This window comes from Doryrhamphus excisus, chromosome 1, assembly GCF_030265055.1.
Source record: "Doryrhamphus excisus isolate RoL2022-K1 chromosome 1, RoL_Dexc_1.0, whole genome shotgun sequence".
Taxonomy (NCBI): Eukaryota; Metazoa; Chordata; class Actinopteri; order Syngnathiformes; family Syngnathidae; genus Doryrhamphus; species Doryrhamphus excisus.
The window spans coordinates 3,384,817-3,402,305 of record NC_080466.1 but is presented as its reverse complement, the minus strand read 5'-3'; the positions used below and the strand labels follow the sequence as shown (position 1 = coordinate 3,402,305).

General features: G+C 41.0%; 1 protein-coding gene across 2 annotated transcripts in view; it reads left to right on the top strand.

Moving 5' to 3' along the window:
* The first annotated feature begins 1,492 nt into the window (after positions 1–1,492).
* Positions 1,493–17,489, top strand: part of grk4 (G protein-coupled receptor kinase 4) — a 62,370-nt gene continuing 46,373 nt past the window's right edge. For both annotated transcript variants that reach the window (XM_058065198.1, XM_058065199.1), the window contains exon 1: positions 1,493–1,815. In XM_058065198.1, coding sequence (XP_057921181.1) covers positions 1,764–1,815 — 52 coding nt within the window. In that variant the 5' untranslated portion in view covers positions 1,493–1,763. The remainder of the gene's footprint in view (positions 1,816–17,489) is intronic.

Below are 17,489 nucleotides of genomic sequence, written 5' to 3'. Positions count from 1 at the left end.
AATGTCAAGCATTGGAATTTAAAAGCCACATTTCAATACAGGATTTGAGCTTTTCAAATATAGCACTCGACTACCTACGCATTTGTCTTTAGCGCCATCTAGTGCCTAAAATGAGCGTAAGTATTTTTGTGAGCAACAGTTTAAACTACCCATAAATAGTAAATAGTTGCTGACATTACAATAGTGAACGAGCACTACTTATTTAAACAGTTTACTGCGATAGTCGAAAAACACTAGCAGTTAACTGATACAATTTTAAGATTTAATAATATATATATATATATATTGCGGAGGGAAAAAGACCTCTTGTATATTACCACTTCCTGTGTATTTTTTGTGACGCAGCATTTGAATTTTGAGTGTTTGCCTAATGTCCACCAGATGGCAGTATTGAATATAGTACTGTGTAGGACGCCTCAGTGGACACTGGGACAGCCATGGTTGATTGTCATGTTGGTTACTATATATATATATATATATATATATATATATATATATATATATATATATATATATATATATATATATATATATATATATATATATATATATATATATATATATATATATATATATATATATATATATATATGAATAATGGACATCTCTGTGTGGAGTTTGCATGTTTCCTCCCACATTCCAAAAACATGCTAGGTTAATTGTTGACTCCAAATTGTCCATAGGTATGAATGTGAGTGTGAATGGTTGTTTGTCTATATGTGCCCTGTGATTGGCTGGCCACCAGTCCAGGGTGTACCCCGCCTCTCGCCCGAAGACAGCTGGGATAGGCTCCAGCACCCCTCGCGACCCCCGTGCAGAAAAAGCGGTAGAAAATGAATTAATGAATGAATATCTGTATAGGGGGCGGCACGGTGGACAAGTGGTTAGCGCACAGACCTCACAGCTAGGAGACCAGAGTTCAATTCCTCCCTCAGCCATCTCTGTGTGGAGTTTGCATGTTTCCTCCCATATTCCAAAAAACATGCTAGGTTAATTGTTGACTCCAAATTGTCCATACATTTTTGTATACTTGTTAAAACACAGGCGGCAACGCGGTCGAGTGGTTAGCGCGCAGACCTCACAGCTAAGAGACCAGGGTTCAATTCCACCCTCTGTGTGGAGTTTGCATGTTTTCCCCGTGCATGCGTGGGTTTTCTCCGGGTACTCCGGTTTCCTCCCACATTCCAAAAACATGCTAGGTTAATTGTTGACTCCAAATTGTCCATAGGTATGAATGTGAGTGTGAATGGTTGTTTGTCTATATGTGCCCTGTGATTGGCTGGCCACCAGTCCAGGGTGTACCCCACCTCTTGTCCAGCTGGGATAGGCTCCAGCACCCCCGCAACCCTAGTGAGGAAAAAGCGTCAGAAAATGAATGAATATCTGTATAGGATTTGAATAAATGTACAAGCGTGAGTCCTCCTCTTGCTGGTTGTGCAGATAGAGGAGGGGCGAAGAGGAGGAGGGAGGAGGAAGAGGGAGGAGAAGTAGAAAGGAAGGCAAGCATTGAGGCAGACTGGCAAAGAGAGAGAGAGAGAGAGAGGGAAGAGAGTCAGGCTCTGAATGCTAACAAGCCCCGTCGTAATCGTCTCCAGCTTCCCAAAACATGTTGTAATGGAGAGGAAGGACGAGCAACCATTAAGCTAGCTACTATGACACAAGCGCTTCGCAGCCGTCGGCACATTTGATTTGACAGGAAAAAAACGCCATTTTTTCTCGCTGAGTGAAATGTGTCGCGACTGCTTGGGGACCACATTGTGACAATGGAGATTGAAAATATCGTGGCCAACACGGTTCTCCTAAAGGCGAGAGAAGGTAAGAGCGATAAAATGTGTTTTTTTTTAGCCTCGCTTTGAACGATATGGTGCTCCTTCGTGTCCTCCTTGTGGTCTTTCTGTTTAGTCCTCCATACCTGTTTGCTGCTTTTGTCTGCGTGGAGTTATCGCTTGAAATCAGCTGTTCTCAGTCCTAACAAGAGGTATATCAGGCGGCCAGGTTTGGGCCCTGTTGACTGGGAGAGTGAACAAGGCAGGGAGTGTTTGCACCATCGGTGCATTGCAGGCGGCCGAGCGCATTTTTCCACACTAGCACCGGTGGGGGGGTTTTAATGGCTATTTCCATTTAATGGCATGTTACAACACGGGAGTGGAAGCAAACCCCCTCCTCGTACCTGTTCGTGTGATGCTTGTGAGCTGATCGGTGCAGTTTGACGCAGAGGTATACCGCTGTCGTTGACTGCTACGAGTGCAGCTGGGGGGCCTGCATTGGGCCCAGATGTGCAGCCCGAGCCTGCACGGTGATCCCCCTGCAGGGTATCACCTGGAGGTGGAGGATCAAAGGCAGAGAGTGCATCTGTTTCCAGGAGATGGTGGAGAGAGAGAGAGAGAGAGTGGGCGCAGAGTGGGTGTGCAGCACAGGAGAAGGAGGGGGGGTGTATTATTGTTGCACTAATATGGTTCTCACCACGCTATGAAGATAATGGTCGAGATGACCACTTCTATTTGCTAACAAGTACCTCACAGTGTTCTTTTAACTCAGGGGTCTCAAACTCAATTTACCTGGGGGCCACTGGAGCTAGGGTCTGGGTGAGGCTGGGCCACATCAGGTCCCCCCCCCCCCCAAAAAAAACAACCTGCATTTATTACAAACAGAAAAATATACAAACTTTTTCAGTGCTTTGGTTCCAATTTTCTACAAGAAAAGCTCTGATAAAACATTCCACTGTTCTCAAATATCTTAATTTTTATTTTTCTGCACAAAATAAGATGAAAAATAAATAAACAAATCAAGAATAAAGAAAATAAATAAATCAGTAATAAATAAATATAATAATAATAATAAAACAGCAAATAATAAAAACTTAAGAAACCACATATAGTTGGTGGGTCGACAAATTATTTTTTTCAGATTAAAAATAACAAAGCATTATTAGAGCCCTGTAGACATGACAAAACACGACTATAGTCACATTTATACTCTTTTTATTTACAACATATTGCGCAACTGCAGCGTCTTGAGACACATGCTAACTCGCAAACTAGAGAGCTAGCGACCTAAACGGTAGCCTTCAAGTTATTTCCTTTAAACTTAAATAGCCAAAAACTTACCACTTCCACACGGATAGGGAGGATAACTATTAACAGTTATTTAACCTTTAACATGAACATTAATCAAACGTAATAATTTTTTCTGACTACATGATACCATACAGCATCCATATCAAACTGACTTGTCGATGTGAACGCAAAGCATCTGGGATAGTGACATGCATGCACAAAAGCACAGGAGGTAGAGCAGGTTGTCCGGATTCACTCCTTCCACCAAGTCACTGTCGATGTGTCTTTGGGCAAGACACTTCTTGCACCCATCTTGCCTCCAGTGCTGCTCACAGTGGTGTATGAGTATGAATGTTTGGTGTTTGGCTGGAGAGGTTCTAGGCGCTAATTGGCAGCCACTTTTATGTCAGATTGCCCTAGGGCAGCTGTGGATACAGATGTAGTTTACCACCACCACCACCAGTGTGTGACTGAGGAGTGAATGAATAATGGATTCACTTCACTGTGAAGCGCTTCAGGTGCCTTGAAAAGCGCAATATAAAATTATCACATGGCAACCTTTACTATAAAAAGAGACATTTCTTTCCCCTCCTATATTAAAGTCTATTTTAAATTTTAGCCATTACAACTTAGCTATTATTATTTAGTTTCATGAAAGGACAAGGTATAGACCTGTTCTTTCCAAGGCATCCAAGGAAAGTATCCTTAAATGACTTCTGTTGTGCTGGAGAATTATAGTATAATGTGTGGTTAGTTCTTACCGTTTAGTTTTTCTTTGCTGTTCTGTTAGATTGTACTTGCATACCCAACACGGCATCATAAGACAGGTTTCTGAAAGGGGTTTGACTCCAAATATATGGGCATCAAACCTAAAACAGGTTTTCTTCTTGCACTGTTATTACCAAACATAGCCTACTGTATGTTTGTTTATAGCAGGGGTCTCCAAAGTGCACCCTTGGGTCCATTGGCGGCCCACAGCATGTTTTTCATCGGCATGCGGGACAGTTGGGGGGGGGGGATGAGGGGAAAAAAGAGTAAAAAGTTGCATTGTAACGAGGAAAAACTAATACTGGTTTATGCAAAAGAGTTTGGACAGAGTTTGATTGATGCCAATATACTGTAAACATTTGAAAATGGTGGAATACTAGGCGTGTCACTAACAAATTTAGCTGGACGACAAATTATTGCCGATAAACGCTATCATTGGTAAAGAGAGAGAGAGAGGAGGAAATAAAGCATGCATGCACACGTCAACATATTGAGGCTGGCAAAATGATGAATTTTTATTTATCATATTGACTATTGTGACGGCGGCACGGCGGTCGAGTGGTTAGCGCGCAGACCTCACAGCTAGGAGACCAGGGTTCAATTCCACCCTCGGCCATCTCTGTGTGGAGTTTGCATGTTCTCCCCGTGCATGCGTGGGTTTTCTCCGGGTACTCCGGTTTCCTCCCACATTCCAAAAACATGCTAGGTTAATTAGCGACTCCAAATTGTCCATAGGTATGAATGTGAGTGTGAATGGTTGTTTGTCTATATGTGCCCTGTGATTGGCTGGCGACCAGTCCAGGGTGTACCCTGCCTCTCGCCCAAAAGACAGCTGGGATAGGCTCCAGCATCCCCCGCGACCCTCGTGAGGAAAAAGCGGTAGAAAATGAATGAATGAATGACTATTGTGACCAAATGTGTATTAAGTTAGGTATTGTTTTGTAATTGGTTGATTTGTAAAGTTAGGCCCCATTGTAAACGAAAAGCATAACTGTACAATACTTCTTCCTGTCAGATTTGCAGAAGCCCAAACTAGATGAACATTTTTTTTTAGTGTTACAAATAAATATCTATTTGCATAAGTCAGCGTTTATTGCAATCATGTATTGCAATTTGCCTTTCCAGAGGTGAGCGCGGCTGTCACACTGCATACTCTAGACAGTTGAAGCAAACATCGCTCTTAAATACCCACATTCTGGCAAAACACGTCTCCTGTGGTTCAGATGTTGGCTGCTATATTTTGCGCTTTGGTCCCCCTTAATGCTTCATGACGCCAAAGTCTATGTATACACCAGCGGAGTGTGTGCGGAATGGGTCCCCACTGCAAAATCTGTCTTGTATCCCATGAATCTGCAGGAGTTTGTTCTGCTAATGTGTCATTAAGTCTGTTCTCTAACTGACTGACCTCACTGTGGAGAAGGAAATGACGAGACAAACCCCCAGTGTGGGACCCAGCAAGAATGCTTTTTACAGACCAGCGGTGGCTGGTTTGCCACATCCAGGCGGTGTCAGCGATTCCGATATGAGTTAATAAAAATTCTAAATGTCTAATTTTGAAGTAAAATATAGTTGCTATTTACTATACGAATGAAGTACTTTATACCATATTGACAAATGTCTTCTATTCCATACATACTAATTTGGGATGAGAATTTGGTGACATTTTTCAACAATGGGTTTGTTATTAGGGATGGTGAATTTATTTACAGATTTTTGCCTTGTTTTAATTGATCAGACATCGAATGATGAGCCCATCCGATCTTTACGGAAGCCGCCATGAAGTGATTCGTTTTTGCAGCAGGCCAGAAAATAAGCAAAGCCATGTATGCCAGGTGGAAGTACTTCTGCATTTTAAATAAAAACAGTCCTACAGCCAACAATTTCAAGGGGTGGTACTAACAGTGGTATATTCAATACCAAAAATATGTCGTCTGAGGGCAGTACGTAAAAGTATGAAGCGGTGAGAAAGGCCACAGACAAAAAGGCGAAAAGTATATATGATATACAAATTTTTCATTCATTCATTCATTTTCTATCTCTTATCCCAGCTGTTTTTGGGCGAGAATCGGGGTACATCCCGGAGTGGTGGCCAGCCAATCACAGAGCACATATAGACAAACAACCATTCACACTCACATTCATACCTATGGACAATTTGGAGTCGCCAATTAACCTAGCATGTTTTTGGAATGTGGGAGGAAACCGGAGTCCTTGGAGAAAACCCACACATGCACGGGAAGAACATGTAAACTCCACACAGAGATGGTAGAGAGGGTGGAATTGAACTTGGGTTTCCTAGCTGTGAGGCCTGCACCCTAACCACTTGGCGCCATGCAGCTTTCTATGAATTTTTTTTAAATATCTTATTGTGAGGTCTGATTTTTTTTATTTGGGAGCCAAAAGCTTCTCTTGCTTGTCAAGCCGGTTTCATTCATTATCATTCACAACCTTAAATATGCATGCATATTATAAAGTGGGCTGGTGGTGGTGAGACTGAATCTGTGGCCAGATTTCAGAACTTCTTGGAGGCATTTAAGCCGACTGAGCCAACTTCTAGCATATCACACTTGTAGTACAGCCAGGGGAAAATACGACAAAGGGAAATATGTTTTAACAAGTATACAAAAATGTTTCAGTGGAACAGCGCCAGGACGTAGAGGCACAGTTAAAGGAGTGAAATACACGAGCCATCCCAAACGGTCTTTGGTAGCGAAATAGTTTATGAATCATAATAAATAAATAATATTGGTGTAAATGTTTATCGTTAAAGACATGCCAATCTGTGCTATGCTAGGGCTGGGCGATATGGACCAAAACTCATATCCCGATATAATTAGGTAAAAAAATTGCTATAAGATTTTTTTTCCATAAACTGAATTTAGACAAAAGTCAAAGCCAAATATGTGCAAAGTTTTATTAAAATTTGAATTTTTTTTTATCGAAATTAGTGAAATAAAATTGTATATTCTCTGTTTTAAAATTAATATCGAAAAAGTTAAATCTAATGTTCAATCTTCATTGCAATCATGCTGAAGCCGGGTTCGTGCTCCCATGGCACGTTCCCCATGACGACAGACTGCAAACATGGTTGATGCAGTCTTCATACAGCAACCTTTATACTGTCTTTTTCGCTGTTCACTCTCGCTATGCAGCCTCTCCACCTCCATATCTATGCAGGGATATCCGATCATTCGGCGTAGCGAAGGGATGCTATAGCACAAGAACAATAAGGAAGTAATAAACAAAGTACTATTAAACACTAAAAAACGCCCCTGGAAACACTGAGCTGCCATCACAGCTTGCACTCGGGCGGCGCCATCTTGAAACTAAAATATCCATATGAACTATATGCTTGTGATATCGTGCTGAACAGAAATATGGATATTACATTTTTTTATTTAATTTTTGTACAGTATATTAAAAGTTTAAATGAAATACTTTGGAAGCTACTGGCGGGCCAGATTCAAATACTGTAGTTTACCCACCCCTGGTTTATGTATATAGTAACAGGGACCTTTGCATTGAGAAACCGTGTGACCATAGTTCATCCAGCAGACTCCACTGTTGTGGCATCTTTCTTGGAATCCTATCACAGCGCAGCAGATGGTGGTCTGAAGTCTGTGAAACATTGTTTACTTTTGTAGCTGTGAAAGAAAATCCTCACTGCCGTGCATTTGTTCATAAGAATGGCCTGACTGTTGTTCTGCCTGTGATATGATTTTTCTAGCAATCAAAACACATAAAAAAGACTTTAGATATCTAAGGTTTCTTCTCAGCGGTGACCATTAAATAGTCATCAAAAATAACTATCGTCATAAAGCTTAACAGTACAGCTTGCCTGTTTGTGGTTGCAGACTGTTTTAGACAAGACATAATGACAATTTTTATACAATGTTTTATAATATGTTTGCATTTGCATTTTGTGTTGCTCTCCATGAGCATACTTCTTCATCAGATTTTTTCCGATCTTGAGAATTGAACTTTTGGTTCTTAATGACGTTATGCAGAATCTCCTTTTTGAATGCCCGTGTTTATTTGTTGCACTTAGCTGCGAGTTCTAAAAATAGCAGGTGTGGACACCATTAGTGATGACATAGTCCAACATGACTGCTCTCTCCAGTTGGACCTTTTACTCAAAACAAAAGTGGTAGATGGGTGCAGTTAGATTTTAGCCACAGCTTGTCAAGCATCCGGTCTGGAGAAGCCATAAACACTATCATGTTGACTAGTAGTCACAAAAACAGTGGGGACGCACCAATCCACATTTTTTATACTTCTGATTAGATCTGTATGTAGATAACTGCAGATACTCATAGAATACCGATACCAGAGTTTTGTTTGATTGAATATTCTACAAATACTACAATAATGACATGGTGGTCTATCAACAATTTCTTTATTGAACATAACAGGTTTTAAAACTGCCAACATAGTCTGGCATCCCATCCTCCGATATGAGCGAAAGGTCCACTATGTGCAAATATGTACTTTGACGTTTTGTGTGTTATTCCTCGTAGTTGGAACTGGGCTGAAACTACAGGCATGGGATGTGTTTCCAATAGTCAATATACCATCTTGGCATAGCTAACAGTGATATAGGTTAGCTTTGTGTCCTCGTAGAATTTTGCATGCCGTTCTATCAAGGGTTGGGTGATATATCGATATTTTTAAAAATATTGATATTTCTGTTATACACTATCAAAAGCAAGCTTATCACTCATATCAATATAGAATTGCTTAGCTTTGTGTCCTTGTAGAATTTTGCATGCCGTACTATTAAGGGTTGGGCGATATATCGATATTTTTAAAAATATCGATATTTCTGTTGTACACTATCAAAAGCAAGCTTATCACTCATATCAATATAGACTTGATTTGATGCAGGGGTCTCATGTTTCAAGAGGCGCCGCCCTAGTGCAAGCTAGTTACGATAGCTTCATGTTTTCTACAGCGTTTTTTGTGTTTAATTGTGCTTTGTTTATGACTTCTTTATTGTTTTGTGCCATACCGACTCCTTAAGCCAGTGTGCAGCTACGGATATTCATCTTATTACGTTTATAGCTCGCTGCTTGCACCATTGTTGACACTCGGGAGCAGTTGTTAGCAGCTGTTAGCATCCCGTCTCTACATCAAATTATCGGATATCCTAGCGGAAATATGGATTTGAGAGGCTGCATAGCGGGAGTGAACGGCAAAAAAAGACGGTATAAAAGTCTTCAAAGATGGCAACCATGTTCGCCGTTTGTTGTCATGGGGAATGTGAGATGGAAGCACTAGCAGCGCTAACCCGGCTGCAGAAACTACTATTGTTTACATTTTAATAAAACGTTGCACACATATTTGGCTTTGACTTTTGTCTAAATTCAGTTTATGGAAAAAATATCGATTTGATATATATATATATATATATATATATTTTAAAATATATATCGTAAACAACATATATATATCGTAATATCGATATTCTACACAATTATATCGGGATATGAGTTTTGGTCCATATTGCCCAGCCCTACTGCAAAGTTAATTTTTGTGACATAACCTATTAAGTCACAAATATCACTATTGTAAATGCCATCGTTGTCGGTCGACATATTACTTGCGTTGAGGGTTGCCAAATGTGGCGCTAAACAAGACAGAAGGTGTAGAAGAATAATTGGTATAAACCGTTACCTATCCACCGACAACCACATAGCAACCGTTGCTATCAACAATCACATGACCCGGAAGTGAAGCAAATACATAATACAACAATTTGTGGATACCATGCTATGAAATTCTAGTATTTTTTATTTATTTTAAATACATGTGTTCCACTTGCATTTTCTATGCCACTTATCCTCACGTGGGTCGCGGGTATGCTGGAGCCTATCCCAGCTGTCGCAGGGCACATATATACAAACAGAAATAGAAAATGGTTGGATGTACATTTTAGAGCTGTAATTAAAATGCCATTAACTGGTGATATTTTTACCCAAGGTTATCATACCGTCACAATCTCATCCAGGCCCATGCTTAGTGTCGCTGTTCGAGAGCCAAGTGGAGCATGTGTGTATGCGGTACGAGTGAGGAAGATGTCTGCAGTGCATGTGTGGACACAGCCACATTTGTTGATACTCTTTTGCCTGAATTTTTTTTGCAGATATTCTTCTAGCTACATTTGCTGTCAACGCGAAAGCACAGGCATGGCTCATGAATCAGAAATCTTTACAGGAGATTTTTGTTACATGGATACTGGATCGAAAGGACTCTATACCGAACCACTTCAGTCACATCCAAACCACATAGACCACTTTATTCTGAGACTAATTAGTGCAGGCATTTACACTGTCCACAACTGCATCATCCCAAAGCTTTCCAAGATTGCTCTGTAAAATAGGTCTTTTGAATGTAAAAAAAATATATATAGCATGCGGTTAGAGGTGGTCTCCTATCTTTCATATAAAAAAAACGTGATCACAGAATTCTAACTTTTTCACCCTATAAACCTTGACCGAGAAAAAGAACATCCAAGTGTGAGTAGACGGTGTTGCCCCTCTCTACCACCCATTAAGCTGTAGGCCAGCAGATCTCCCTCTGACCACTTGTGAGGGTTTTCCTGTGACGTTAGCCAGTGTAGCTTTATTAGTTTTGTGGTCAAAGCCAGACTAACATTCGCTGTCATCACTCTGGGGTGTTTCCTCCAGCTGAGGCTCATAAAACACATTGCTTTGTGACTGTCCCTTCATGTGGGACTCATTTTACAGTCATTACACCCACAAATGGACTCTATATAGAACGAGACGCACTTTGTCGCACATGTGGCTCTGCAGTGACGGGATGTTGGCTGGCTGCCCGCGATGTGCACAATTTTGAAGCCAACCTACTAAAACATGAAAAGAAAATACTGCTAGTTCGCTCATTGGTTGAGCGGAGTTGTCTGCTCGACTTGGCTCAGTTCAACTCTGGTATATTGGGTCTGTGACGACAAAACGAGACGAAAGGAGATTTTAACTAGAGGTGTCTCGATACAGCTTTTTCTACTTCTGATATGATACCAATTAGTTATCATATCGATAGACAACATATCGATATATAGATACGGGTATAGAGTCTTCCAATGATAAGAAAATGACTTATACCAGCATTACGGTTAGCCGATGAAAGCGTATTATAGCTTTTTATACAAGACTCTGCAGAATTAAAATTTGATATCGTCATATTGTGATATATCGTGGTTTATCACATACTACAGTATTAATTGTCCCTGTACCCTAGAAACCGCCCATGAATGATATGGGAAAAGGCCGAAATGATACTGTGTCAAAGCCCAGGGCAGTGATACTGATAAAATATAGAGTTTAACCATGTCCAGTATCAGCCCACGTAGCTGTCCACTCAGAGCGCGCTGCTCTGGTATCGTGCCTGTGAAACAACCAATCAGAGAACAGCGCACGAGTGCTTAGTGCCTCGTGCTTCTCCAGTCACCAAAAAACCCAAACTTGATTAATGGAACTTTAATTGTCAGACATTGATAAGATAAGACTGTTGATAAAATATTATTGTTGCAATATTTTTGCAATTATTGTGTTTACACTGTTTAGATATAATACATGTAATAAACTGAACATTTTCTGGAAACAAAATGGTCTTTTGATTAAATAGTACGTGATAATAAGCTCATGATTAAATAGTATGTGATAATAAGATCATCACATGGTTTGTCTGGTATCAGGCCCAGTATCATGCCCCCAAGTGTCAGTATCAGTCTGAGACCGATACTGGGTCCATATTGCCCTAATCCCAATATTACAACCTTGACTATTATCCAATACTGATATTGACTCTATCAACACAAATCATACATACTTTTATGATTTTGTAGAGTGGAATAGAGGGTCGGGCGGCACGGCGGTCTAGTGGTTAGCGCGCAGACCTCACAGCTAGGAGACCAGGGTTCAATTCCACCCTCGGCCATCTCTGTGTGGAGTTTGCATGTTCTTCCCGTGCATGCGTGGGTTTTCTCCGGGTACTCCGGTTTCCTCCCACATTCCAAAAACATGCTAGGTTAATTGGCGACTCCAAATTGTCCATAGGTATGAATGTGAGTGTGAATGGTTGTTTGTCTGTATGTGCTCTGTGTTTGGCTGGCGACCAGTCCAGGGTGTACCCCGCCTCTCGCCCAAAGACAGCTGGGATAGGCTCCAGCACCGCCCGCGACCTTAATGAGGAAAAGCGGTAGAAAATGAATGAATGAATGGAGGGTCCCGAAATGGATTACATCCAAATGAATTGGACTTTAATAACAACTCTTGGTATGGAAATATGGAAAGTGGAAATACAAGTATGGACAAAGAGGGATACCATACATACTCTATACTATATATAGAGTATGTATATGTATGTATGTATATATAGAGGGATACCATACACTCTATGATCTGTATATTTAACCAATAATGGGCGGGAACACAGTAAGTGCATGTTGACGCTGGAGCATTACGCATGTTTGAAAGTTAGGTGCCTTGCTGAAGGGCATCAACCGTACTCATATACTCCCTTGCACCATATCTCCATGCCGGCTGGGAGTACCGAGTCCTTCGGTAAAAACAAGCGTTCTTAACCACTTGACCATGGCGGTGTGCTATATGTGCTAATGTGCTATAACTTATAGGAAGTTGATGTCATTCCGATGAGAAGCCAGCTGTCAATTTGCTTTTTATCAATTCCGATGTTTCAACATTCTTTCAACTGCAGTGCCATCATTTTTTTTGTCAGTCCTTTGAATATGATGTACAAGTGTTGTCTTATCAAAGATAATCCTCAAGGTGTCATGATGTTTTATGTTCCACGTTCAAGGGCTCGCTACTGGAGAGGCAATGCGGCCATGAAATCAGCCAGTTGGCTGCTATACAACTGTACGCCATATATAGATGATTAAGCCGCAGCTTGTTAAAGTTAACTCTTACTTTAGTTCTTTAGTACTAGGTGGAGTGGTACATCAACACAGACATTACAGTAGGGGTCTCAAACTCAATTTATTTGGGGGCCACTGGAGCTAGGGTCTGGGCGAGACTGGGTCGCATCAGGTTTTCCAAAAAAAAAAAAAAAAATGAATAAACTTTGCTTTGGTTTCGATTTTCTACAAGAAAAGCTCTGATTAAAACATTCCACTGTTCTCAAATATCTTAATTTTTATTTTTCTACACAAAATAAGATGAAAAATAAATAAACAAATCAAGAATAAAGAAAATCAATCAATCAGTAATAAATAAATATAATCATAATAAAACGGCAAATAATAAAAATTTAAGAAACCACATATAGTTGGTGGGTAGACAAATTATTTTATTCAGATTAAAATGAACAAAGCATTATTAGAGCCCTGTAGACATGACAAAACACGACTATAGTCACATTTATACTTTTTTTTATTTACAACATATTGCGCAACTGCAGGGTCTTGAGACACATGCTAACTCGCAAACTAGAGAGCTAGCGACCTAAACGGTAGCCTTCAAGTTATTTCCTTTAAACTTAAATCGCCAAAAACTTACCACTTCCACACGGATAGGGAGGATAACTATTAACAGTTATTTAACCTTTAACATGAACATGAATCAAACGTAATAATTTTTTCTGGGTACATGATACCATACAGCATCCATATCAAACTTGCGCGGGCCGCACTAACATTAAACTTTCATATCAAGGCGGGGGCCTCAAACTAGTGTCCTGCGGGCCACATTTGGCCCACGGGCCGCGTGTTTGAGACCCCTGCATTACAGCATAGCCAACTCCAACTGTAAAGCAATCTCTGTCCTATACATTATCTTTCAGGTGCACAGTGTACCAGTCCCGGCGTGAGATCTTTACAAAAAGCCATTTTTTGTGTATTTATTTTTGGGAATTTTGGGAATGTGGAGTGTTTTACTCATGTATATATCAATACACAGAACTATTTAAAAAAACACAAGTGCTGAAGTCATCAGTGCCCCATGTTTGCTGCGGCCAAGTTGTGTGCTCTATTTTGCTTAAAGTACTGAATGACCATTCAACATAAGCGTTTTCTAGGCTCCTCTTTGAGTCAGGGCCAAATGGAGTAAAGGAAAAGCCCGACCACAAAGAATTGCTGAACACGTAACAAGAGCAAAAAAAAGTGTTTATATGGGGGAGGGGAGCCTGAAGCCGAGAGTAGGGAAAAGGAAAGGAAATGTGAGAGAGAGGTGAGGATTAGCAGGAGCGCCGCTGCCTGATACTCGCATGTTTCTGTCTTCCTCTCCGCTCGCTGTCTTCCACTGTGGATATACAGACGGATTACCTTAAGCAAACACCCGGCTTTTGCTTTGAATAGGCAACAGATATACTCACAGCTAATGTTGTCCTTATCAGGGGCTACTCCAGCCAATCACACGCTGCATGTGAGAGCGCCTGGAAAACAGGCCATTCATTTATCACGGCCCGGCTCCATTGTGTTTGCGTGCGTGTGCATGCTCGCATTACAATGGCGCTAAACTATGCGTGACCCTGTCTCATTTCCTACCATTTGCAATCCATGTTTTTGGGAGTGCCGGAGCTGTCCTTGTCGTACCTTCGTCACCGTAGGGTGTGGCATGGGTCGGTAGCAGATATTAAGGATACAATTGTGTTTTGAAAATTGCTGTTTGTGCCGAGGCCACACAATGTCCGAGTGGTTAGCATGTCGGCCACGCGAATCTCTTCTTCAGGTACTCCAGTTTCCTCCCTCATTCCAAAAACATGCATGTTACGTGAATTGGCGACATTATCCATAGGTACAGTAAACCTCGGATATATTTGACTCGGATATATCGGAAATTCGCTCACAACGGACAGATAAAAAAGAACCAATTTTTCTGTAATGCATTTCCAATAAAAATTCATTGCATATATCGGATTTTTTATAACGGATTTCGCCTATTTCGGACAAAATCTCCAGTCCCGTTCCAATGCATTTCCATTAAATTTCCCTGGCATATATCGGATGGCCGCATCGTGGCGCTCCGATTCGCCGAATCGTGACAGGCCGCGCTATACGACGTCATTTGCAGCGTTTGCAGCGTTGCCTGCGCGTCCAGGTACATTGGAAACATAGTCAAGGAAGTGCCTTTTTTATAACGGATAAAATCCGATTTACGCATATACCGGATATAAATCCGATATATGCGTAAAACGGACATTTTTCGGTATACGCATATAACGGATTTCGCTTATATCGGACAAAACCAGTGGGAACAATTGAATCCGATATATCCGAGGTTTACTGTATGAATGTGAGTGTGAATGGTTGTTTGTCTATATGTACTCTGTGATTGGCTGGCGACCAGTCCAGGGTGTGCGCCGCCTCTCGCCCAAAGTCAGCTGGGATAGGCTCCAGCTGTTCTGTGGGAGTTTCTTTTGCGATGCCGCTTCATATTCTTGATGAGGTTGGTTGAATTAAACGTCAACAGGAAATTGGCGCATGACAAGTTTTGCAGTCTTTTCACTGCCGCACACAACATCACCGCTGTTCCTCGCTGCTTGGTTAGCACACAAGCAGACATTACAACACGGTTGTTGTGATCACATGGCCTCAATCCAGTTGCTGCTGGTTAGACGAGTCTGGAATGAACCGCTTGTAATGGAGTGCCAATATCGGGGATAGCCATTGGCCTGTTACCGGTTTGAAGGTATTAGTTTCAAAACCACTACAATTGTGTGTCATACCGTTTCTACGATGAGAGAGAAAGTGGAGGACCAGTGTGGCCACCAAGTGGAAATAATTTATCATGTCGTGTGTTATTCCTTTGCGTTTGTTTGCATTTTGCTTTGTTTTTTTGTGTGTTGTGAGTTGAATTGCAGGATTAGCCACAGTAGACTACATTGAGAACCACATTTAGAATAGAATAGAATTTAGAGCAGCTCCTTTTTAGTGCAAACATGGCATAAAAAAAAAACAGTATAGATTTTATTTATTTAGAAAGAACTCAATTATTTTTCATTATTTTAAATACATACTGTATCTTCCACTTTTCACTTTCATCTGGGGATATCCTATAGTTTAAAAATGACATGATTTTGACATGATTTTTTTCGTCTTTTGACATTTCAAAATAACACATTTTAGAGCTGTGATTTCAATACCATGAAACCGTCAAACTGTGATATCTTTGCCTAAGGTTATCATATCGTCAATCTAATACCGGCCTGTGCCTAATCTGAGATTTGGGATGCAGCAGATGTAATCCGATGTCTGATATTCATATCATCCCGAGTAACACATATGTCATCTTTAAAATCAGCGTGCACTTCCATGGAAGCGAGGAACCACCGTAGATGTTTTTTTTTTTAATTGTATGTACTTGTTATAAGGATGAGTGGTTAGCGGAGGCCACACAGCCAGGAAACCCGGGTTCGATTCCCTGTTCTGGCATCTCTGTGTGGAGTTTGCATGTTCTCTCCGTGCTTGCATGGGTTTTCTCCGGGTACTCCGGTTTCCTCCCACATTCCAAAAACATGCTAGGTTAATTAGCGACTCCAAATTGTCCATAGGTATGAATGTGAGTGTGAATGGTTGTTTATCTATATGTGCCCTGTGATTGGGTGTGATTGGGTCCAGGGTGTATCCCGCCCCTCGCCGGAAGACGGCTGGGATAGGCTCCAGCATGCCCGCGACCCTTGTGAGGATAAGCGGTAGAAAATGCATGGATGGTGTTATAAGGGGCACACATGCACATCTGTCACGAATGAAACCAACACCCGAAAGTGAAGAACTTCATGTTCTGTTCTTCGACATCCCTCACCCCTGCTTCCAAACACAACAGCAGTCCTGTGGGAAAACACTTATTTGCAAGGAAATGTTTGTAATGCAATGTACTTTTAGACCAGGGGTCAGCAACCCGCGGCTCCAGAGCCGCATGTGGCTCTCCAGCCTCTTTGTTGCGGCTCCCTTTGCAATGCTTGAATATTTTTTAGCACCCGTGTGGTGAAAATGCACGTCTTTGTTATGAGTTTACAAAAATCCAACTTTGTGTGAGACCATGAATGCATCCTGACTGAGTTCTGACTGGTGACTGAATGAGCAGACAGGATGCTATCCAGTTCTCTCTGACAGGTTAACATGAAGGGAAATGAGTAATACTTTGAGTTATTTGAGTTATTAATTATTATTAATGAGTTATTTGACGATTCTAAAAAATAAATTAGAGCTCATTTAAAAACAAAAGTTTATCTCCAGTACTAGCAAGAGTACTCCAGCTCGTCTTTTTTTTTTCCCTCCAATGTTGTTTTAAACATACAACGTTTTGCGGCTCCAGGCTATTTTTCTTTAGTGGGCAAGTGGGTGAAATGGCTCTTTTCATAGTAAAGGTTGCCGACCCCTGTTTTAGACAAATCATCTTCTGTAACTATTATACTACTTGTTCTTGTTAAGTATGATTGTTTTGAGGTTTAACAAAACTGTCTCGTGAAAGTCACAAGTGTGGAGCATCAAGTGCCCCAAACACACAGTAACGTATGAAGACATAAACATGGTTGATCTGTGTTCTCTGGCCTTGTGGATGAGCATCAGTGTGTAACATGTGTTCATCAGATGGGCGAGTGTATTCTACCACATGGTGATGCAAAAAAAAAAAGACAAACTGTGAAAGACTCTGTTCTCATGGTGACTTCAGTAGAATATGCCAGTAA